Below are 24,369 nucleotides of genomic sequence, written 5' to 3'. Positions count from 1 at the left end.
CTCCCACTATTTGTAAATATGCTATATAGCTGAAGATGGGATAAATGGGTAGCTGTCTGGATAGAGTCAGATCCAGTAATCACTGGGTACAGCTCAGAATCTAGCATGCGCAGAATGTCCTCTGCCCTGGACTGTCTCTAATCACCCACATCCTTGGGCTTTGGGGGCTACAGGGAGAGAGGGGAGCTGCCTCTGACAGAGAGTTGGCCTTCTCCACACCTCCTCCCTTCCTCTCCAGATCTTCAGCAACCTGAACCCAGACCCTATAGAGGACATCTTCCTCACAGAGCTGAAGGTAAAGATTCAAGACGCCAAGCTCCCCAGAGGTGAGCATCTGTTTCCCTTTCTAAAGTTCACCCTGACTCAGTTTCCCCAAGCCCCATTTCAGAACATCCTCTCACCTCTCACCTAATGAACCCCCATCCCATTTCTGTTGAGTACCAGGTGCCCTTGGCTTCCTTCAAACTCAAGGGCAGCTGGCACCAGTGGGGTGCCGCCCTTCCATCTAATGAGCGCTTAGCTGAAGCCTCAGTGTGGAGGGGAAGCCAAAGCCGGGAGGGGTGGGAAGGGCTGGAAGTCCCACTTGCAGCGTCTTCTGATTCCTCAGAAGGTATTTCGCCCAGAAGAAGAGGGATGACGGAGGTTCCAGGGGCAGAGCTCTCCATTTGCTACCAGAAGGTCAGTGGCCAGGGAGTACGCTGCATGGAAGCAGGTGTCAGGGGCCTGGGGGGAGTGGGGAGCAGATGAAGCCAAAGGAACCAAATGTTCTTTTCCTGAGGCTGCCCCAGAGTTTTCCAGCCTTTGCAGAGTTTTGTAAGGATGGGTGGGTTGCAACTGGCCTTATACATAGATGAATAGACCTTATACATAGATGAATAGTCCCTTGCCTAAAACAATTGTCTTTACTAGCTGACCAGATGTGCTGGAGACCTAACCCTTTGGGTCTGGAAGGTTAAGCATGCTCCCGAGGCAAGGAGTGCGCTAAGGCGTTATTAGCTAGCCCCTTACTGAGCATCAGTGACAGACAGGGCTCTTGGGGCAGAGGCGGGAAGCAGGATTGTTAATGTGAGGTGCATGCATTGTCCTGCATGAGGACCCCCATACATCCTTGCATCCCCCTCCCCAGGCACTACTCAGCCACCGGGCCCGAGAGGTCACCGTTTCCCTGCGGGCCACTGGGCTGGTCCTGAAGGCCCTTCCAGCCAGTGACACTGAAGGTGAGGAGCTAGGAGAAGAGAGAGAGAAAGAAGAAGGGTGGAAAGGAGAGAGGGTTGGATGACCAGAGGCTGGACGAGCCTCCCAGATGTCCCTCCCCCTGGGACCACAGAGTGAAAACTGACATGGTAAAGTGGAGGGGGGTGCTTCCAGGATTAAGAAAGGTCCCACACTCGCTCTTGACTGAGGAGCTTGCATTCTGACACTGGACAGCCCCTCTGCAGCCGTGGGGACCAGCAAGAAGGTGGAGGGACCACGTGCATTCACCCCCTGCCTCTGCATGGGGCTGCAGACTAGTGGCATATTGTGTGGAAATTTTTGATTTTGAAGTTTGTTCCATGGGGCAAGGCAAGTACTCTGCAGTTCACAGAAGTCACCATGAGTTGAAATGACCTAATTTTAACTCATTATTTAATTATAGATGTACATTAGATATTGTAAGTTGCCAGTTATCTACATCTAAACTATAGAAGATAAAACATACCAATTCTCGTGCATACAATAAATTATAAATGAGCTCTTATTAGGTCCCTGGTCACCTGGAATAACGCAAATGTTGATAATGTGGATTACTAACCACTGCACACGTTTAACTATGGCAATATCTCTGTCAAACTTACTCTTTTAAACGTGTTAACATTATGAGATCGGTATTATAAGTATTAGCAAATTTATTACCAGAGAGGACACTGAAGCAAAAAAAACCAAAGAATTTACCCAAGGTCACATCCATGAGGAAGAGTAAGAGCTGGGACTTGGCGCCAGGGAATCTCACACTGATCCCATGTCCCTTACCGACTCCTCTCATGGCCTCCCCTGGGACTGCCAAATCTCAACAGGTCAGACTTCAGGAATATCACCCACAGAGATACTTCAAGGAGATGGTTTCAGAGCAAACAGGAAGTTTACCTAGGCAGAGATTTATCTGCTTCAGTACTTCACCCCCAGTGCCTAGCACATGTCCTGGTAGAGTAGATACTCAATAACATTTGCTAAATAAACAAAGTGCTACTTTACACCCAAACTTTGTTTTAAAAAATGAACCAATCTGGAAAATTCCACAAGAAATACAGAATGAAGATACATATTAGCCAGGCTGGAATGCCTGTGATAATCCTCTCCTGTTCCTCTTCTCCTATCCAAATATGAGTAACCACTCTGTCTCTAAAATCCTCCATGGCTTTGCTAGCCTTCCCACTGTGACACCTCTGTCTGTAAAGCCGTTCTTTTATTATATGGGCATCATTGCTCTCGTAAGAGCCATGGCATCTGGCACAAAAAAGAAACCCAAGAAATAATGATTGATTTGATTACTTCCTAATAAAATGACTTCCAAGTGCATTGAAATTGTAGATGATAGGAAACTATCAGCAAGACATTCTTGCTGATTTTTTTAAAAGATTTATTTTATTTATTTATGCATACAAGAGCTGGGGTACAGGCCAGAGGTGTGGGGGTGTGAGAGGATTCACCAGAAAAAGAGTAAGGAACAGAACAGGCAGATCTACTGAAACACACTGCTGAGGGGAGCAGCGGGCGAGACAGAAGAGGTCTCCTGCGCCATGTGGGTCACCTCCCTGGCCCGGGATAGAGCTCGTGCTGCAGTGGTTGTGGATAACCTCATAGTGCTGCGACTTAACCCCTTGCGCCACCAGGGAGGCCCCTTGCTGATCTTTAATACCATGAAGGAGAGGTATTATTTAGGCCACAGGTCTTAGCATTGGGTTCCTGGTAGCATCACAGAGTGAGTGGGTCAAGAGCAGAGATCCTAGAACCAGATGGGCAGTCTTCCAAGTCCAGCTTTGCTACTTACCATCAGTGTGACCTTGGGCAAGTTACTTGTGACCTCTTTACCGGTTTTGTCACTTCTTAAGTGGAGATAAGAAAAGATAATGATTTATGTGCATATAGTAAACTATAATGTTAGCTCTTATTTTTTCAATTGTATTTCTTCATAGCCCTCTTTCTACCCACCCAACTCTAATGTGTGTGCTTTCTCCAAATTTTCTATCACAAAACCCAATCAGAACTGGTCTGATGATGCTAGAAGCCTCCTATGACATCTAAGAACTCTCCTTAGTTGGCCGAAAGGGAATGTGTACCAGGCTTTCCTGGTACACATGATGAGCTATTACAGAAGTCAGGGGAGACTCAACTTGTTGGCACTAATGCTCCCCTACCTCCTTCAGTGCCTCTGTTGTACACCAAATCCTGAGAAGGTGTTCCCTCCATTCTTAGCTTCCAGGGGAGTTAAACAGAATGCTCTTGGGGGGACAAAGAGGTACAGAAGGAGGTGAAGAAAGGTGTTGGCTTGGTGGTGGCTATGATGCCTGAGGATACAGAAACACTGGATTCACCAGGGAAGAGAGATGCATGATTAAAGGGAACTGAAACTTGGCTAGGATGGAGGTGGAGTAGGGGAGTGGGGACTGAGCAGAGTGTAAGGGTAGGTTAGAATGGGGAAAAGGGGGACAAGGGGTTCATGGAAGTCTTCTTCGAGCCTAGAATTGCAAACCCTCCCATTTCTCTGGATGTCCATACACAGCTGTCCCCAACCACCCATCTCTTTCCTTCCAGTTTCAGGGCCCACCTACTGCTCCCCAAATGCTGCTCCAGTTACTGACCACATGTGCCTAAATGTCAGCGTGATGGAGGTTGTCAAGTCCTCCAACTTGGCAGGACGATCCTTCTCGGTAAGCACTGGGTACCCAACCAAGTTGCATGACTGGGAGCCCCAGGGGAAGGGTCATCAGAGACCAGAAAATGACAGCGGAACACATAAACAACAGCCCAACCTAATCAAGCCAGCCCTTTCAACCTCATTGCCTGTACTGCTGCCCTTTCACTTTATTGATACTTATTTATAGGGATTTCCTTATTAATAAAGACACAGTACACATCCTTTTACCTTCCTGATGGCCCCTTTGGACTTTACTTCCCTGCTCAGCTTGGTCTTGGATTCCATGATCACACCCGAACCATGTTCTTGGACACCCTCACTTCCCCAACACCACCCACCAGGCAAACACTCACTTCAAGCCACCTATTCAGGGATATGCCAAGTGCTTCTGGAACCAATGAATCCATCCTACATTCATGTAGAAATTGGCCATCACAAATCCATGACCTCCTACCTCAACTGGATCCTTAGCACCACTCAATCCTCCTCTGTCTCTTCCAGGCTCTTCTCCATCTGTTTCCAGTTCTTTGTTCTCCAGCTTTGACCTCTCCCCCTCCATTGCCTTCCTCTCAGCCCATAACCATGTTCAGCTCTTTTCCATGACAAAAAGAAAACTTTCTATCATGACCCAGCTACCTTTCCAGTTACCACTGAATCTCCTTCCTTCACTTCTTGGATTCTTGGGACACCCTTAAGGGTCCCTTCCAAAGACTGTCCTACCCATTGCCCTCTACTCACAACCCATCCCACTGTAGGAAAGTCACCCCCATGTTGCCAAGGTCACTCTTTACCCCTTCTATTTCTTTATCCTCCCCTTCCCTATAAGCAAAAGTTTAGTCATTCATTTTGGAAAGTGCAAAAAAACACAAAGAAGTAGATCTGCTAATATTCCACTACCTAGAGAAGGAAGAATTATTATTAACATTTTGAGGTATAAACATCCAGCCTTTTTTTCCTATGTGTTTTTACACAGTTGATTGCTGCAATCACACTGGTCTATAACTTGACATTTTTACTCAAAAATATACTAAAGCATTGTGAATATGTCTTGGTAGGTTCTTACTTGGGTCATTATTCTGTGTGTCATTAAGTATATTTCATTTAGTATTTGTTCTATGATGGCTACATTGGCCATTTAATTGATTTCTTATTATACATTTAAGTTTTCATTTCTGCCTATTATAAGCTAGAGTGTGAGGAACATAAGTAGGGAAAAATATTTGCTAAAAATCATGGTTATTTACTTTTTTAAAAAATGCTTTCAAGTGCCATCACTCAGTTAAATGGCATTTATATTGTAGGAATTTTTATGTATTTTACCAAATTGTTCTGCATATGTTCCCCTCTTACCATAGTGTTTAAGAGTTCCAGTTTCACTGTACAATGACTAACTTTTTTTATCTCTGCAAATGTAATTGTCAAAATTTTCATTACTTCAATTAATATTTTTTTCTTTACCAATGGAGCTGAGTAAGTTATTTTTATTGATAATTTATATTTCTTCATTGTCCATTTCCTGTTTTATTCTTTTTTAAAAAAATATTTATTTATTTGTGTATGCAAGAACTGGGGTACAGGCCAGAGGTGTAGGGGGTGAGAGGATTCACCAGAGACAGAGTGGGGAGTAGAACAGGCAGATCCACTGAAACACCCTGCTGAGGGGAGCAGCAGGCAAGCCAGGAGAGGTCTGCTGCACCATGTGGGTTGCTCCCTGGCCGGCCAGGGATCGAACTTGTGCTGCAGAGGCTGGTGATAGCTTGGTAACACTGTCTGTAACCCCTATGCCACCAGGGAGTCCCTCCTGTTTTATTTTTGTCCTATATTAGTGTTGTGATATCCCTTTTTTATGATATGAAAACACTAACCCCTTATTTGTCATATGTTTCTCAACTTTTTAATGTTTTTTTGGTTTGTTTGTTTTGTTTTTTGAAAATAAATTTTATTTTTATATTCCCCATACAATTGCAACCCCCTTATTTTGACCCCAATTCCTCCCCTCCCCGCCCCCCACCCCCCATAGAGTCTCTCTGGTTCATAGTTGTTGATTTTGATTTTCACTTTCTTATAGTTATTCATTTTCCTGGTCCCTTATTTAAGTTTTCTAGCTTCCTGCTATGAGGGAGACCATCCAGTATTTTTCTTTTTCTTTCTGGCTTATTTCGCTGAGCATGATCCCTTCCAGTGCCATCCATGTTGCTGCAAATTGCATGTGTTTATCTTTTTTGAATGCTGAGTAATATTCCATGGTGTATATGTACCACATCTTCTTGATCCAGTCATCTATTTTTGAGCATTTGGGTTGTTTCCAAAGCTTAGCTATTGTAAACAGTGCTGCTATAAACATAGGGGTGCAGGTGCTCTTTGGAATTGATGTTTCTGTGTCCTTTGGGTAAATACCTAGGAGTGGAATTGCTGGATCATATGGGAACTCTATGTTTAGTAGGTCAAGAAATCTCCACACAGCTCTCTATAGTGGTTGGACCAGTTTGCACTCCCACCAACAGTGCAGGAGAGTTCCTTTTTCTCCACACCCTCCCCAACATTTGTTGTTGGTAGTTTTTTTAATATGTCTCATTCTCACTGGTGTAAAATGGCATCTCAGTGTAGTTTTGATTTGCATTTCCCTGATTACAAGTGATGTTGAACATTTTTTCATATGCCTGTTGGCCATTTGCATTTCCTCTTCAGAGAAGTTTCTTTTTAGCTCTTCTGCCCATTTTTTGACTGGATTATTTTCTTTGTTGTTGCTGAGTCTCAGCAGCTCTTTGCAGATTTTTGTGATCAGTCCTTTATCATTAGTGTTGTGTGCAAAAACGTTCTCCCAGTCGGTGGGGTTTCTCTTTGTTTTTGTTATTGTCTCTTTTGCTGTGCAGAAGCTCTTTAATTTGATGTAGTCCCAGCTGTTTATCTTTGCCTTCACTATCACTGCTTTGGGTGATGTGTCTGTAAAGATGTCTTTGATGTGCAAATCACGTTGTGTTTCGCCTCTATTTCCTTCTATGTATTTTATGGTTTCAGGTCTTATGTCTAGTTCTTTAATCCATTTTGAGTTGATTTTTGTGTATGGTGTGAGGTAGTAGTCAAGCTTCATTCTTTTGCATGTAGCGACCCAGTTTTCCCAGCACCATTTACTGAACAAACTTTCTTTGCTCCAATGGATATTCTTTGCTCCTTTGTCAAAGATTAGTTGACCATAAATCTGTGGGTTTACTTCTGGATTTTCTATTTGATTCCATTGGTCTGTGTGTCTGTTTTTGTTCCAATACCATGCAGTTTTAATGATTATGGCTTTGTAGTATAGTTTGAAGTCTGGGAGTGTGATGCCTCCATTCCCTTCTTTTTTTTTTTTCAGGAGAGCTTTGGCTATTCGGGGTTTTTGGTGATTCCATATGAATTTCATCAATAATTGTTCTATTTCTTTGAAGAATGACATTGAACTTTTGATTGGAATAGCATTGAATCTGTATATTGCTTTTGGTAGGATGGCCATTTTAATAATGTTTATTCTTCCAATCCATGAGCAGGGGATGTCTTTCCATTTTTTTGTGTCTTCTATTTCTTTTAACAGTGTTTTATAGTTTTCTTTGTATGGGTCCTTTACCTCTTTTGTTAGATTTATTCCCAAGTATTTGGTTTTTTTTGTTTTGATAATAAAAGGGATTTTTTTTTTTATTTCTTCTTCTTCAGATTTACTGTTTGTGTATAGGAAGGCTACTGACTTTCGCATGTTGATTTGTATCCTGCCAATTTACTGAACTGATTGATGAGTTGAATTAGTTTTTCTGTGGAGTTTTTGAGGTTCTCTATGTATATTATCATATCATCTGCAAATAGTGATAGTTTGACTTCTTCTTTTCCTATTTGGATTCCTTGTATGTCTTTCTCTTGTCTTATTGCTCTGGCTAAGACTTCCAGTATTATATTGAAAAGCAGTGGTGACAGTGGACATCCTTGTCTTGTTCCAGATCTTAATGGAATTGCTTTCAGCTTTTCACCATTGAGAATGATACTGGCTGTTGGCTTGTCATATATGGCCTTTATGATGTTGAGGTATGTTCCTTGTATCCCAAGAATTTCAAGGGCTTTTATCATGAATGGGTGTTGCACTTTGTCAAAAGCTTTCTCAGCATCTATTGATATTATCATATGGTTTTTTTATTTCTTTTTGTTGATGTGTTGGATAACGTTGATTGATTTTCAGATGTTGAACCATCCTTGTGTCCCTGGAATGAATCCTACTTGGTTGTGGTGAATTATCTTATGTATACATTGTTGGATTCTGGTAGCTAAAATTTTATTGAGGATTTTTGCATCAGTGTTCATTAGGGAGATTGGCCTGTAGTTTTCCTTTTTTTGTGTTGTCCTTGTTCGGTTTTGGTATTAGTGTAATGTTGGCTTCACAGACATGTTTGGTATTGTCCCTTCCTTCTCAATTTTTTTGAAGAGTTTGTGAAGGATAGGCACTAATTCATCTCTGAATGTTTGGTAGAATTCATTTGTAAATCCCTGATGCAAAAATCCTCAATAAAATTTTAGCTATCAGAATCCAACAATGTATCCATAAGATAATTCACCACGACCAAGTTGGATTCATTCCAGGGGCACAAGGATGGTTTAACATCCGAAAATCAATCAACGTTATCCAACACATCAACAAAAAGAAATATAAAAACCATATGATAATATCAATAGATGCTGAGAAAGCTTTCGACAAAGTGCAACACCCATTCATGATAAAAGCCCTTGAAATTCTTGGGATACAAGGAACATACCTCAACATCATAAAGGCCATCTATGACAAGCCAACAGCCAGTATCATTCTCAATGGTGAAAAGCTGAAAGCAATTCCATTAAGATCTGGAACAAGACAAGGATGTCCACTCTCACCACTGCTTTTCAATATAATACTGGAAGTCCTAGCCAGAGCAATAAGACAAGAGAAAGACATCCAAGGAATCCAAATAGGAAAAGAAGAAGTCAAACTATCACTATTTGCAGATGATATGATAATATACATAGAGAACCCCAAAATCTCCACAGAAAAACTAATTCAACTCATCAATCAATTCAGTAAAGTGGCAGGATACAAAATCAACATGCAAAAGTCAGTAGCCTTCCTATACACAAACAATAAATCTGAAGAAGAAGAAATCAAAAAAACCACCCCTTTTATTATCGAAACAAAAAAAATCAAATATTTGGGAATAAATCTAACAAAAGAGGTAAAGGACCTATACAAAGAAAACTATAAAACACTGTTAAAAGAAATAGAAGAAGACACAAAGAAATGGAAAGACATCCCCTGCTCATGGATTGGAGGAATAAACATTATTAAAATGGCCATCCTACCAAAAGCAATATACAGATTCAATGCTATTCCAATCAAAATCTCAATGGCATTCTTCAAAGAAATAGAACAATTATTGATGAAATTCATATGGAATCACCAAAAACCCCGAATAGCCAAAGCTCTACTGAAAAAAAAAGAAGGAAATGGAGGCATCACACTCCCAGACTTCAAACTATACTACAAAGCCATAATCATCAAAACTGCATGGTATTGGAACAAGAACAGACATACAGACCAATGGAATCGAATAGAAAATCCAGAAATAAACCCACAGATTTATGGTCAACTAATCTTTGACAAAGGAGCAAAGACTATGCATTGGAGCAAAGAAAGTTTGTTCAATAAATGGTGCTGGGAAAACTGGGTCGCTACATGCAAAAGAATGAAGCTTGACCACCACCTCACACCATACACAAAAATCAACTCAAAATGGATTAAAGAACTAGACATAAGACCTGAAACCATAAAATACATAGAAGGAAATATAGGCGAAACACTACGGGATTTGCACATCAAAGACATCTTTACAGACACATCACCCAAAGCAGTGATAGTGAAGACAAAGATAAACAGCTGGGACTACATCAAATTAAAGAGCTTCTGCACAGCAAAAGAGACAATAACAAAAACAAAGAGAAACCCCACCAACTGGGAGAACATTTTTGCACCCAACACTAATGATAAAGGACTGATCACAAAAATCTGCAAAGAGCTGATGAGACTCAGCAACAACAAAGAAAATAATCCAGTCAAAAAATGGGCAGAAGAGCTAAAAAGAAACTTCTCTGAAGAGGAAATGCAAATGGCCAACAGACATATGAAAAAATGTTCAACATCACTTGTAATCAGGGAAATGCAAATCAAAACTACCATGAGATACCATCTCACACCAGTGAGAATGGCACATATTAAAAAAACTAGCAACAACAAATGTTGGCAAGGATGTGGAGAAAAAGGAACTCTTGTGCACTGTTGGTGGGAGTGCAAAGTGGTCCAACCACTATGGAGAGCTGTGTGGAGATTTCTGGACCTACTAAACATAGAGCTTCCATATGATCCAGCAATTCCACTCCTAGGTATTTACCCAAAGGACACAGAAACATCAATTCCAAAGAGCACCTGCACTCCTATGTTTATAGCAGCACTGTTTACAATAGCTAAGCTTTGGAAACAACCCAAATGCCCAAAAATAGATGACTGGATCAAGAAGATGTGGTACATATATACCATGGAATATTACTCAGCATTCAAAAAAGATAAACACATGCAATTTGCAGCAACATGGATGGCGCTGGAAGGGATCATGCTCAGCGAAATAAGCCAAAAAGAAAAAGAAAAATACCGGATGGTCTCACTCATAGCAGGAATCTAGAAAACTTAAATAAGGGACCAGGAAAATGAATATAAGAAAGTGAAAATCAAAATCAACAAAAAACTATGAACCAGAGACACTTTTTGGGGGTGGGGGGCGGGAGGGGAAGGATTGGGGTCAGAATGGGGCATTTGCAATTGTATGGGGGAATATAAAAATAAAATTTAATATTTAAAAAAAAAAAAAAAAGAATTCATTTGTAAATCCATCAGGTCCTGGGCTTTTGTTTTTGGGGAGGTTTTTGATTACCATTTCAATTTCGCTGCTTGTAATTGGTCTGTTTAGGTGTTCTATTTCTTCTTTATCTAGCTTTGAGTGATTGTAGAGTTGTAGGAATTTGTCCATCTCCTCTAGATTGTTGAACTTGTTTCCATATAACTGTTCATAGTAGTTACTGATTATTCTTTTGATTTCTGCCATGTCCGTTGTGATTTCTCCTCTTTCTTTTATGATCCTGTTTATTTGTGCTTTCTCCCTTTTTTCCTTCATGAGTCTGGCTAGGGGTTTGTCTATTTTATTTATTTTTTTCGAAGAACCAGCTGTTGGTTTCATTGATCCTTTGGATTGTTTTTTTAGTTTTGAATTCATTTATTTCTGCTTTGGTTTTTATTATTTCTTTTCTTCTACTGGTTTTGGGGTTTTTTTTTTGTTGTTCTTTTTCTAGATCTTTGAGCTTCAAGATTAGGTTGTTTCTTTGAGTTCTTTCTTGTTTCTTGATGTGAGCCTCTTTTGCTATATATTTTCCTCTTTTTACTGCTTTTGCTGCATCCCATACATTTAGGAAATTGGTGTCCTCCTTGTCATTCAATTCAAAGAATTTTTTAATTTCTTCTTTGATCTCCTCGTTAGTCCAGTGGTCTTCCAGAAGTGTGATTTTCAATCTCCATGAGGTAGGAGTGTTCCTTGCCTTCTTTTTATGGTTTATTTCTAGTTTGATGCCTTCATGGTCAGAAAAGATGGTTGGTATGATTTCAATCTTGGTGTATCTGTTGATGTTTGTCTTGTGTCCCTGTATGTGATCGATCCTGGAGAATGATCCACGTGCACTTGAGAAAAATGTGTACTCAGATTTTTTTGGGTTTAGTGTTCTATAGATGTCTGTTAAGCCCAAGCACTCTAGATCCTTATTTAGAGCTTTAGTGTCTTTACTTATTTTTTGTCTCATTGAACTATCCATTGTTGATAGTGGTGTGTTGAAGTCTCCCACTACGTATGTCGTATGTGTTTTCTCTGATGTCTGTTTTCAGAGACGACAATAGTTGTCTGATATATATTGGTGCTCCTTCATTTGGTGAATATATGTTAATGAGTGTTATTTCTTCTTGAAGTATTGTCCCCTTGATCATAATGTAGTGACCATTGGGGTCTCTTTTTACCTTTTTGAGTTTGAAATCTGTTTTATCTGATATAAGTATAGCTGTTCCTGCTTTCTTTTTTGGTCCATTTGCTTGTAGGATTGTTTTCCATCCTTTAACTTTGAGTCTATTTTTATCTTTTGTAGCTAAATGTATTTCCTGGAGACAGCAAAAGGTTGGGTTTTGTTTCTTAATCCAGCCTGCGACTCTGTGTCTTTTTATTGAAGAGTTTAGTCCATTTATATTTAGAGTTAATATTGATATGTTAGCATCTGTATTTGCCATTGTGTTTGTCTTTCCTTTGATTTTATTTATTTTTTCTTTTAATAACTTTTTTTTTTTTGGCCTTCTTTCGTTGTTATTCGTCCCTCTGAGGTTCTGGCTTTAGGACTCCTTGTAGTATTTTTTGGAGTGGGGGTTTAGTTGTAATGAAATTCCAGAGTTTCTGTTTGTCTGGGAAGGTCCTTATTCTTTCTTCATAGAAGAAGGAGAGCTTTGCAGGATAGAGTATTCTTGGTTGGCATCTGTTTTCTTGGAGTCTGTTGACTATGTCCCTCCACTCTCTCCTTGCCTGTAGTGTTTCTTTGGAGAAGTCTGATGTCAGCCTGATTGGTTTCCCTTTGAATGTTATCTGTTTCTTCCCTCTTGTCACCTTCATTATTTTTTCCTTGTCTTGGATTCTTGGGAGCTTTACTATTATGTGTCTTGCTGTGTTTTTCCTTTTGTCGTGGAAGTTTGGTGTTCTTCTTGCTTCTTGTATATCAATTTTCAACTCCTTCTTCACATTGGGGAAGTTCTCTTCAATTATCTCCTTGGATATTTTCTCTGTTCCTACATCTCTCTCCTCTCCTTCTGGTATTCCTATAACTCTTATATTTCCTTTCCTCATGGAGTCAGATAGTTCCCGAAGTCTTTCTTCGGTCTTTTTCCTTCGTACTTCTCTTTCCTTTTCTGTGTTGGATCTTTTTATTTATGTGTCTTCAAGAGTACTTAGTCGTTCTTCCATTTCATCTATTTCTGCTTTCATTGCTTTTCCCAGAGTTCTTTAGTGCCTCCATTAATTCTTTGATCTCCTGCATTTCTTTTACTTCCCTCTTTAGGGACTCAATTTCATTCTTCTGATCGTTGATTATTTTTCCCTTATCATTGTTTTCCTTTATGACATCTGTCAGTTTTTTAATCATGGCAATTTTAAATTTTCTGGAAGGCTCAGAAGTTTTTCCAAGTTACTGTTGTTGCAATCCAGGGGGTGGTTTTCTTTCTGTGGTGTTCTTTTTTCCTGAGGAGTTGCTAGGTTGCGTGTGGTTCTTCCACTCCCTACTGTCTGTTTTCTAATTTGCCATATGCATTGGGACACTGTGTTGCTGGGACTGGCCGGCATCTTGGGTGAACTTCTCCGCTCCCCTCTGGTTCCTCCAGGAGCCATCTGTTGGTTTCAAGCAGTCTTTACTGAAGAAAGGTCCCTGTTCTAAAATGCCGATGTGGGGACATGCTCGCCTGCGCACCTGGTCTGCCCCAGTGGTGGGTTCCCGCTCCCCCTCTGGGCTGGGACTGCAGGCTAGGAGGGGACTGGAGTGGGCGAACTTCCCAGCTCACCTCTGGCTCCTCCGGAGCCTTCTGCTGGTTTCAGGCAGTCTTTACTGGAGAAATGTCCCTGTTCTAAAATGGCGGTGCGGGACGTATTCCCTGCGCGCCTGGTCTGTGAATCAACTTTTTAATGTTTTTATGATTTTTTTAATCTAAGATAGATTTATATTTTAATACAGAAAAATACACAGAATTTTCCTTTGGTGATTTCTGCCTCTGGTATGAGTATACAGTCCATATGTTTGCTTCTTTTTCAAATATTATATTTCATCAAATTAAAGATGCTTCCTAAACTTCATGAACAATGCTTTCTTATCTTATAGTTGCAAAATACTTACTAATTTCATAGATGTTAAAATGTGGTTGGGGGAGTTTTAAAATCAATGAAAATGATATGCCTTTTAAAAGGAATATTGTTCATTTCCCATGGTTTTTGTTCCTTCTCATATCTCTTTATTCATTTTAAATATTTTATCTAATAGTCTGATTTATGTCATTACACTATAATTACTGAGAGCCTGATCCTTCCATTTATTAGGTCCACAAAGTGCATGGTCATTTAGTTCCTTGTATGTATCCTCAACTATGAGCTCATCTTCATTATCGTTTTATCTATGGGAAACCTGAGTGGAAAACATCCTTCTAGAGAGATTGTGTGTTTGCCTTTGCTAAGTGCCTCAGTGATGGTATCAGTCCAGGAGCCTATATCTACTTAATTTTTTGGCTCAAAAATTTTGAGCCATGCAGACAGTGTAAATGTGTAGTCCTAAACTAAAGGTTAGCGGCTCAGAATCTCCTGAGGGAACTTTACAGCTTAGAGTGCCTGCCCAAGTCAGAGCTAGGTATGTGTTAACCGTTGTTTTTATTCCATCCCTTCCTCCCCTGTGTCTCTCATTTTAGTGGCACTGTCATTCACCAGTCAGATACCTGGAAACCTGCTTGAAATCTGGGAGTCATCTCAGATGCCTCCTCTTCCTTATGGCCCCATGTCCTGCTAGTTGTCTCTCTTAAACACTTCTCAAATCTCCCTTCCTCTCGGGTCTCCTTCTGGTCTAGCTAGGATGATTGGCTGTCCCAGGTAGCCTGGCACTAAGTGGTAAAAACAGGAAAGTTCCAAACACATCAGGACAAGTTAGTCACCTAAGTTGACACCCTCATCCACCCCCTTTTCCTAGATCCAAATGCCATTGCTTCCAGCTGCTCTCCCTGATCCCAAGCCAATGCTCTAGTCTACCTTCCACATCTCTGCTGAACACAGGACTTGAATATGTCACACTGTGCTTGAAACTCCCATCCTCTATCTATGGCTACGGCCACCCCTTGCAGGCCCTGTGATCCTGGTGTTTGCAGATGTCCTGGCTGTCACACCTCTGCCTTTGCTCATGTATGCCCTTTGCTTGCCCTGAGACCCATTCTCCCCGTCTCTTCCCCATCTTCCTTCCCATAATTCCTGTTTCTCCTTCCAGATGAAACTCGAGTGCCATCTCCCCCAGGAAGCCTTTCCTGATGCTCCTCCCCCTCCCTGTGCATCCACCATTCCCTGGTGAGCAGGGGGACCCCGACCCCACCCCACCCACCCCGGCCGTGCTCCCACAGAGCACAGAAGCCTGTGCAGTGCCATAAATCACAGACTCTTGTGTGGCAGTGGCTGGCAACTCTGGGCCCTGTTGTTCTCCCCAGCACTCCCTCACATGAAGTGACCCATGCCGGGAGATCCCTGGAGGCTTGTCACCTAGTCTACCTTCCACCTCTCAGGATCTCACCCTAAAACCAAGCTCACTTCTTTTGTGTGTGTTTTTTTTTAAGATTTATTTATTTATGCATACAAGAGGTGGGCTACAGACCAGAAGTGTGGGGAGTGAGAGGATTCACCAGAGACAGAGTGGGGAACAGAATAGGCAGACTGACTGAACACACTGCTAAGGGGAGCAGAGGGTGAGTCAGAAGAGGTCTGATGCGCCATGTGGGTTGCTCCCTGGCTGGCTGGGGCTCAAACTCTGCTGTGGTGGCTGCCAACAGCCTGATAGCGCAGTCTTTAACCCCTGTACCACCAAGGAGGCCCAAGGCTCACTTTTTCTGATGCAGTACTGCCTGAAGGAGAGTGGCAGTGAAATCTGCCTTCCTACTAGGCAGCTCTGGGTCTAGGCTTTAGGTTCCAAGATGGCCCTGTGTATGCCCATGTATTTCCTCTTTTGAGGTCAGTTCCTTAGAGTAGTTTCTGTTTTTCAAGACCTTTTTAAACAACCTGGCTGTGGGCTTTTTGAAAATCTAAACTTATCACCCCAGTGAGTTCTCTTTCACCTCTGCAGTGACTCTCTGAGGGAAATTCCAGCAGCTGTGCTTTGCCCTGTGAGTCAGCAGGGCCAGGTACAAGTTCTGTCCAAATGGATCAGATGATAAACGCTGAGCAGCAGCGGGAGGTTGTGGTGAGCGGGGTGAGGCATTGCAGCTCAGAGAACAGCAGGGCAAGGGCATGTGAGTGGCTTGGTGAGTTTAAGGGGCAGCAATGATCTTATTTGGGGGGACTGGAAGTATGATATAGAAAACGGGTGAGAAGTGATAGAATTGGGACTTTGGGGTGTGGAACGGAGGACACCACCAGTAAACAGGAGGCAAGTAGCATGAGCCAGGACTGGGACCCTTTGCAAATTTGCATCTGGCTCTTTCAACTGATGTCATGGCCTCATTTATAGACTAAAATCCAAGACTGCTGTGGCCCTCATGGCCCCAAACCAGGAAATCCAGGTGTATCTGGATATGTAGGCCAGTAGGGGAAGCAAAGGCTTCTGCCTGCACTGTGGGCAGATGGAAGGAGAACCGAGAGGTCCTCCATATCCTGGGTCATGGAGGCCCAGATCCTGCCAGAGACACCCAGAGCAGACAGACACAGTAGACAGAGCACTGAGTCGAAAGTCAGGGAGGTTACCGCCCGTAAACCGTCAGTGGGTCACATTCAACATCTTTACCCTGGGGACCTGGACTTTCCCTCGCCAGCTGCAGTCAGTTCAGTGGGGGCCATAAGCTATCATTAATTGTGTGCACCTGGCTCCCCCACCCCCAGCTCTCTCAGGACTCTAGCCTCTCTGCAATCTTTCTAGGTATTTCTGGAAGGTCACTGATGACATCCCAGTGCCTGAAGTCATCCAGTTAGCTAACCAGTTAGATTCCACTGCCTGCCCCATGGCCCCCCACACCACAACTGCCCGCCATAACCAAGAGCTCCCCAACACCAAATCTGTTGCATCTTCTGTCACACAGCAGTGGGGAGGCCCCTTCCTTCTTTCTTACCAAGATTTTGGTAAATCTTTGTTTTTCTCACAACCCACCTGTCCAGACTTATTTAGGTCTATAGATAGAGTGATAGCAGGAGGGGGCTTGGGTGAGAAGGCAGGCCATTGAGTGAAAGCTCCATTGTGCCTTCCACTTCCCCTCTGACAGCTGAGGCTGTTACCCAGGCTTGGCCCCTTCTCGGAAAATTATACCTAATAGTAATAAACAGCAACACTAATACAGAGTTTACCGTATCCCGGGCACTAAACATATACTATCTCTTTTAATCTTCACAGCAGTCCTATAAGGTAGTTGCTAATATTACCATATATTTTTTTCCTAGATAGATGAGAAACAAAAGCACAGAGAGATTAGGAAATATGTCCAAAGTCACACCGCCAGTAGTGGCAGGGCCAGGATTAGAGCCCTGGTGGTCTGGCTGGAGACTCTGTGCTTTGACCTTCCTCTTGAGAGATTCTCGCACACTCTTGAGAGATTCTTGCATACTCTTCCCACAGACTTCTGACTGATCTGCTTCCACCCCACAAAAGTTCAGCAGAAATGCCAGGATGTGCTTGACCCCTCAGTCGAGGCTGCTGCTGTGCCTCTGCTCTATGCCAGTGCAAAGGTGGATTAGTCAGCAGTTCTCAGCCCTGCCTACAATAGGGAGCTTATTAAAAATGCCTATGCCTGGGCTCGACTCCAGACCACTTAAACCAGAGTCTCTAAGTTTGTGAAAGGTGATTCTGATGAGCAGTCAGAGTGGAGAACACTTGAATGAGATGTAATCTCGGACTCTGGAGACTGGAGTGTGGTGGGTGGTGAATCGCCCGGAACTGCCGTCTGCATATGGAATGGGCCAAGCCCAGAAAGACCCCGTGAAGGCCCTGCCTGGGGCCTGGCCTGCTCCAAATCCCTGCCTGGGATCAGGACTTAGAAAACACACATAACAACATACCTGTCATGGAGGAGGTGCCCCAATAACTTGAGAACCCGGTGATTATCCCCCACATCTTCCCAGGTTGTGTTGGAAATTAAGAACAACAGGTTGGGGAAAGGACTACAAAAGTAAAGCGAGACCCAAGGCCATGGGCAACAAAGTAGCCATTTCTGTAGGTTGGTCACTATTCAGAATCACCTACAGGAAGAGTGCAGGGTACCCCATGTGCTGGACTGAGGAAACCACCAGAGTCCAGGGGAGGAGATGACCAGGGCCATCTGTCACTAAGGTGAACCTCACACAAGTGATCTCTCTGTTGTAGACGGTGACAAACACTTTCCGGACAGCCAACATCCAGATCCAGAGCCAGGACCAGAGGCTGCTGACGCTGTTTCTGGACAAGGACAGTCGGCGCACTATCAGGGATGTGGTCAGGTGAGGCTGGCCGGCTGCCCCAGGGCTCCATGGCCCTCGGGACAAAGCTAAGCAGCAGGCAGATCCTGTGGCTAGGCAGGTGGCCCTGATGGATATGAACTTGGGCCACTGCCCTATGATTTGAAGCCAGGAAGAAGAGCTAGTGAATGGCTGACCCAGGCAACAGCAGCTATTACAGTTTCCTGGGATTCATATGCACACTCAGCCTACAGCCCTTCTCATCCAGCCCCAGCCCTATACTGGTTTTGACTTCTCCACACAGGCTGCCCTCTCTTGGCAGCCATGTCCCAGCTAATGCCACGCTCACTGGTTTCCCCTGAGGAGGAAGCAAGCACAGGGGAACTTGGCCAGGCTCGCGGTCCTGTTCTGGGATGTCTGCCCAGATCCCGGGTGCTCTTTCTTGTCCTGATCCTTTTTTTCTACATGAAACTTTCTCCTCTCTATCCTATAATAATGGGGCTACCTTTAAAATGCCCCAGGGAAATTGGATCGCTACAATCAGTCTCCTGAGCTGGCCTCTCTCCACCCACAGATTTGAGGTTGCTCCCTGCCCAGAACCCTGTTCTGAGGCGCAGAAGTCCAAGGGGCCATGGCCCAAGGCCCAGAAGGAAGTGGAAAGGACAACAGCCAAGTCCAAGCCCCTTCTTATGCCTATCAACACGTTCTCCGGTATCATCCAGTGAGCCTGAAAGGGCAGCGGAAGAGCTGAGTCTGAGAACAGTGTGACTGAGAGGAAGAATACACTAACCCACCAGCCCCGAACCCCCATCAACAGCCTGCACACATCTCTCCTGGTTGAGAGGAAAATGACAGATTCAATAAATGCACACTAAAGTGTTTCTGCTCTCGTTTAACCCCAGCAGCATTTGCACTTTCATAGAACAGTCTAACCGAATGAATCCATTTAGGCCAGGTAAGAGCCCAGCTCCCCTGGGTGGCTTCTGGCCTTGACTAGCAGCCAGCACACGCCTGGGGCATGGAGAGGCCCTGGGAGTGATGGGGCAGCCCAGGATGGCACCGGCAAAGTTGCACACATGCTCAAAGCCCAGCGCCTTGCACAAATGTCCACCCCTTCATTTCTTTTCAACCCCCATCTCTCCCTCTCAAGCTCCCCACCAGCCCAGCCCTTAAAACCAAGGTGAGTGCTGCTGTTTGGGCCAGGCCCTATGGACTGAAGGCACATAGGGTGTAGGCAAAGACAACTACACCTCCTCCCTTCCAAGGCCACTGCCCACCTCCCTCAGGCCACTGCCCACCTCACCCGCTCCCAGGCGCACCTCTTTCCTGGTTGAGAGGAAAATGTCAGATTCAATAAACGCACACTAAAGTGTTTCTGCTCTTGTTTAACCCCAGCAGCATTTGTACTTTTATAGAACAGTCTAACCGAATGAATCCATTTAGGCCAGATAAGAGTTGTGTGAAGAATTTCTGGGGTTTTCTGTACTGGGCCACCCTCTCCTCACTCACATTGCTTTAGGGACTCCTGACGGGTACTGTCCCAAAGTAGCGGTTATTGTCCAGGCTAGTTTCAAAGAAGCTAGCTATTAAAGACATCAAAATTCTTGACTTTGGAGTTAAAAGACTTAAATCATAGGGATGATCAGTGACACAACACCATTTCCTCCAGGGCTAGGCATGGGGTGGGGGAGGAAGGAGCAGAACATAAAGACTTGGACACGAGTCCATCCCTTTCGCCTGGTGGGTACCAGAGTAAGTGGGGAAGTAGGGAGTGGTGGAAGAATCCCTTCCAAGTTTTGTGAGTGGGGGGCGAAGGTCCCAGAGTAGAGAGGGAGGTGCTTCACCTGGTAAGCACAGGGGCAGCACTTGAGCATATTCCCTATTCCCTACACCTAGGAGGCTGGTGTAGAAGGGGCTGCCTGGGGTGTCTGGGTAGCCTGGCCCACAGTAGCTTTAGAGAGAATATCTATGTCCCCCTGGGGCAAGGGAAGCAGGAAGGGTTTTCTTTGGTAGTTGAGATCATTGACATGCTTTTTGCATGAGCACAAAGAAGCCCACACCACCTCTCACTGTAAAAGGAAGAGGTGCAGCTGTGAGTGGCAGCAGGGACCCCAAAACCTAAAACCCAGATGTGGACTGCAACACCATGATGGGTACCAGCACTGGAATGCCGCCCTCTCCATGGAGATCAGCTCAGGACAGGTGAAGACAGAGAAGTGAGGCCCTCTGCTGAAGCTGCCCCTGCAGAATCCAGGTAGGAGAGCACTAGGGGCACCCCTCAGTGTGACTGTGGTGATTTTAAACAGGAAATAACTAATGTCACTGAATTTGAGTGAGTTCACCTGAGTGTGACTAGATTTTTTTTTCTGCCATTAGGATAATGCAAAATGATTCCTATCAATTTGGGCACTCACAGTTTTGTAAGTAAATGTTTACAGAGTTTACAGTTGTTAGAGCTGAGTGAGGGCTCTGGTTTCCTGCCCCAGCAACCTCTCTGCCAGCTTACAGTGAAAGCAAGTCATAGACCAAATTCTTCTACACGTTCAGATTTGTGTTGGCAAGTAGCCCCTGCCTCACATCCCATCAACCAAACTGGGTGTTCTGAACAAATCCTACGTGAAAAGTTCACAGAAGCAGTGGCTGGACACTGACCCATGTTGGAATAAAGCCTATGGCATCATTCCCAAAAGTTTGGACTACTGGGATCTCTAGATTTGTATACCCTATTTGCCAAAGGAGGAAATGCCTCCAAAAACATTCTAACCAATCCATGTGGTTTGGACACCACTGATTTTGCCAGTGAAATTTTTGCCAATATTATGCTAATTAACAAAGCATCTTCTGTTGATCTAAGATCATTGACATGCTTTTTGCATGTCGACATGTGTTTGCTGACTTTAGAGTGTGGTTTTTGATTAAATGTTAGCTAACCACCTCTAGAACGTGTTCTCCCAAATTGGGCAACTAACCACCCTTACGTGCAAACTAAAACTACCCAATACATAAATGCTGTTAATTGGGATTGGGGTGGCTACCAGGATGGGGTTCTGGGATGCCACTCCAAGACAGACCCCAGCTGTCAGCCTTCTCTAGAGATCATCCCGGCTGAAGACAACTGTCTCTCAAAGTTATGCCTCTTCTGGGGTAGCTGGCATTCAGGAAAAACAGTTCTGAGCCCTGCAGACAAAAAGAGCAGCCTTCCTTAGCGCCTTGATTCTGATGGAGACAGACAATAAGCAAGATAAACACGCGATGCTTTTGGGAAGTGTTCTGGGCAGTGATGGGTGCTAGGGAGAAAAATAAAGCAGAGAAGGGGCGGGATTTGTCAGTGACGGTGGATAGGGATGGTCCCTTGCGTTGGTGTCCTCTGATCAGGGGCGTTTGAGAAAAGACCTGAAGGAGATGAGGGAGAGAGCTCACATCATGAATTCCATTCTTTCACCGGATCTTGACTCTTCGGGGATTTAACTCAAGTTCAAGGTAGCGTCGAAGCCCTGAGCTTGGGGCGCACCCTGCAGGCGACGGGCGGCGGTCCCCCCGCACCTACGCACGGCCGGCAGGTGCGGCGGGATAGCGCGCTCACCCGGCCCGGGGAGGAGGCGGCCCCGGGACGTGGCAGGTGCAGCTGGCAGGTGTGCCCGCCCGCCCGCCCGCAGGTGCACCGCCCGGGGGCGGGGCCATTTCCGGGTCGGTAGCCGGACGTGGGGGCGGGGGAGCGGCCGTTGACCCGGAGACCACCGCGCCGCCCGAGGCCTGCAGCGCCGTCCAGCTCGCTCTTCGCCCCGCGCCTCTCTCCTGGGGGCATGGCGTCGCGCCCACCCCAGCCGCCGCCGCGCCTGCCCTGCGCCCAGCTCCGCCCGCCGCCGGCCCGGGTCTGACGCAGCCGGAGAACCATGAGCGCCAACCCCCAGTGGGACATCAGCAGGGCGCTGGGGGTGGCCAGGCTCTTCCACCTGGTCTGCGGGGTCCGGGATGCCTGCGTGGCCCCGTTCCTGACCCTCTACCTGAGGCAGCTGGGCTTGACCGCGCCCTGGGTGGGCATCCTGATGGGAACCAAGCACCTGATCGCAGCCTTCTGGGCTCCCTTCTGTGCCTTCCTGGCCCAGAGCTACCAGAAAAGGAGGGTGCTTCTGGTGGGCTCGCTGCTTGGATCGGTGGGAGCCAGCCTCTTGATGGTCCTGGTGCCGCCGTTGGACAAAGACCTGGCGTACCTCTCCTGTAATGAAAGCGACTTCGTGACCACCACGATCCTACCATCAGGGGGCGCACTAACTGGGAACGTCACCTTAGCCCAAGAGCCAGCCTCAAAACACCCAGCCTCAGAGCCCGGTCTCCCAGCAAACAGCACTGTGACGGTGGAAGCCTCTGGCTTCAGAAAGGGACCCGCTGGCCAGAGAGACCAAGAACCTTTCAGTCACCCGCCTGGCTATTTTGTGGTCCCTGCTGAAGGAGCCAGGAACAGGCCCCAAGTTCTCCATCCTATCACTTCAGGAGTGAAAGGGACTCCCTGGCAAGATGCTTTGAAGCAGGTCAGTACTGCCCTCCCTTTGCCTACTGAGGATACAGCGCTGGAAAGTCCAGCCAACTTGTCCATGGCCAAGGGGGACGCCCAGGCCCTGGACCTCTCCATGGAAGGGTTGCAGTGGACTTTCACCCTCTCCTTGGGCTCCATGGTGTTCTGGGAGCTGCTGACAGCCCCTGTGGAGCAGGTGGCGGACGACAGCCTTTATGACTATCTGGATTTTGTGGACGCCACGGACCGTTACCGAAGCCTGTGGGCCTGGAGGCTGCTGGGCATGTCGGCAGGCGTGTGTGGCATCGCCGCAGTGGCGGGGCAGCTGGATTGCTTCCTGACAAACAGCCCTCAGGGTGTGGTGCACTTCTATGGCTACTCACTGGTCAGCGCTCTGGCCTTCCTGGTGAGCATTGCCTTCCCCATCCCCATTTGCAGGCGGCGGGAACCCACCTACAAAACTGTCAAAGCGCTGTCTCTCATAGGGGGCGACCCCCACCTCAGCCTCCTAGCCTTCACTGTCTTCCTGATAGGCGCTGCCACCAGCACGGTGCAGAACTTTCTGTTCTGGCACATGAAGGACCATGGGAGCAGCGAGCTGGTCATGGGTTTCTCGGTCGCCCTGGGCTTGCTGGGGGAGGTTCTGCTTCATCCGCTGAAAGCGCCACTGCTCAGGAAACTGTCTAGGGTGGGCACGGTGGGGCTGGGACTGGGCTGCCTGGCAGGGCAGCTGCTGTACTACTCTTTCCTCTGGAGCTGGTGGTCTGTCCTCCCTGTTCAGATCTTGAGTGCCATCAGCAGTGGGGTTCTGTGGTGGGCAGTGGGGGCCTTGATAGCGGATCTGGCCACCCCGGGAACCGAGAGGCCTCTGAGTGCCTTGTTCCGAAGCCACTTTTTGGGGGGTGGGTCCAGCCTGGGCAGCTTTGTCGGGGGCTTCGTGGTGATGCGCTTTGGCCTGGCTGTGCTCTACCAGGCCTGCTGCGTGTCCCTGATGCTCTGGCTGGCTTTGCTCCTCGCCATCCAGCCCAGGCTGCCCCAGGAGCGGAAGATCAACTACTCGAAGCTGCTGGCCGTGGAGGCGAGTGACACGAGTGACTCTGAGCAGGGGACCGAACGGGACTGGCTTGTGAAGGCCATGAGGGAGGAGCACTCTGACTGGAAGGGCTGAAAGTCAAGAGGTACTGCTCTGCGAAGGAGCCAAAGAACTGGATTAAACTCAACTCGCTGAAGACAGAATCCATGCGTCCTCCCGGGGCTGCAGGGCGCCTTGGGAGAGAGAAAGCACGTCTATGTCAAAGCCCCACAGGATCATCTCACTGCAAGATCTTCTTACGTTTACAGTAAATGGAGATTTAACTTTTTGCTGTTGCTTTTTTTTTTTTAATAATGGAGGAAGAATACATTTGCTAAAAAAAAATGAGAAAGAAAGCGTTCTCTTGGTATCTGCTATATTCTGATGCATTAGGTGGGAGCTCTTAATACTGAGTCTGGTGCTGTTGATTTCACCTAGCTGGAGAGCTGGCTATACCTAGAAGGCAATGGGACCTGCAGGAGGCGGTTGGCAGAGGGGGCCACTGGCTTTGATGAATCGCAGACATGCCCATGGGTCCTATAGGCGTGAGCCTGATCCTATAAAAGGCCAGTTATAGCAGGTAAGAATGGGGCTGAAAACTGAAATTCCTCTCTCTCCCCAC

The 24,369-nt window shown here is 45.7% G+C and overlaps 2 protein-coding genes across 3 annotated transcripts in view; both read left to right on the top strand.

Annotated features, from left to right (window-relative positions):
* LOC119232047 (phosphoinositide 3-kinase regulatory subunit 5) overlaps positions 1–19,139 on the top strand; it is a 137,477-nt gene extending 118,338 nt beyond the window's left edge. For both annotated transcript variants that reach the window (XM_037493932.2, XM_054689020.1), the window contains 6 exons: positions 239–326; positions 608–678; positions 1,127–1,217; positions 3,793–3,908; positions 18,092–18,204; positions 18,737–19,139. In XM_037493932.2, coding sequence (XP_037349829.2) covers positions 239–326; positions 608–678; positions 1,127–1,217; positions 3,793–3,908; positions 18,092–18,204; positions 18,737–18,887 — 630 coding nt within the window. In that variant the 3' untranslated portion in view covers positions 18,888–19,139. The remainder of the gene's footprint in view (positions 1–238; positions 327–607; positions 679–1,126; positions 1,218–3,792; positions 3,909–18,091; positions 18,205–18,736) is intronic.
* Positions 19,140–21,999: 2,860 nt separating this feature from the next.
* On the top strand, positions 22,000–24,117 carry MFSD6L (major facilitator superfamily domain containing 6 like). Its single transcript, XM_037492410.2, has one exon. It carries the CDS (start codon positions 22,056–22,058, stop codon positions 23,841–23,843), a length of 1,788 nt encoding a protein of 595 aa, XP_037348307.1. The 5' UTR covers positions 22,000–22,055; the 3' UTR covers positions 23,844–24,117.
* Positions 24,118–24,369: the final 252 nt, after the last annotated feature.

Source organism: Talpa occidentalis, unplaced genomic scaffold (genome assembly GCF_014898055.3).
Source record: "Talpa occidentalis isolate TD23 unplaced genomic scaffold, MPIMG_talOcc4v2.1 talOcc4.7, whole genome shotgun sequence".
In the NCBI taxonomy this organism is placed as follows: domain Eukaryota; kingdom Metazoa; phylum Chordata; class Mammalia; order Eulipotyphla; family Talpidae; genus Talpa; species Talpa occidentalis.
Note: the sequence above shows the minus strand (reverse complement) of the source record. Positions and strands in the feature narration are given on the sequence as shown.

What these genes read in the sequence shown, in the direction of transcription:
- MFSD6L (XM_037492410.2), top strand. Translation starts at nt 22,056, where the DNA reads ATGAGCGCCAACCCCCAGTGGGACATCAGCAGGGCGCTGGGGGTGGCC.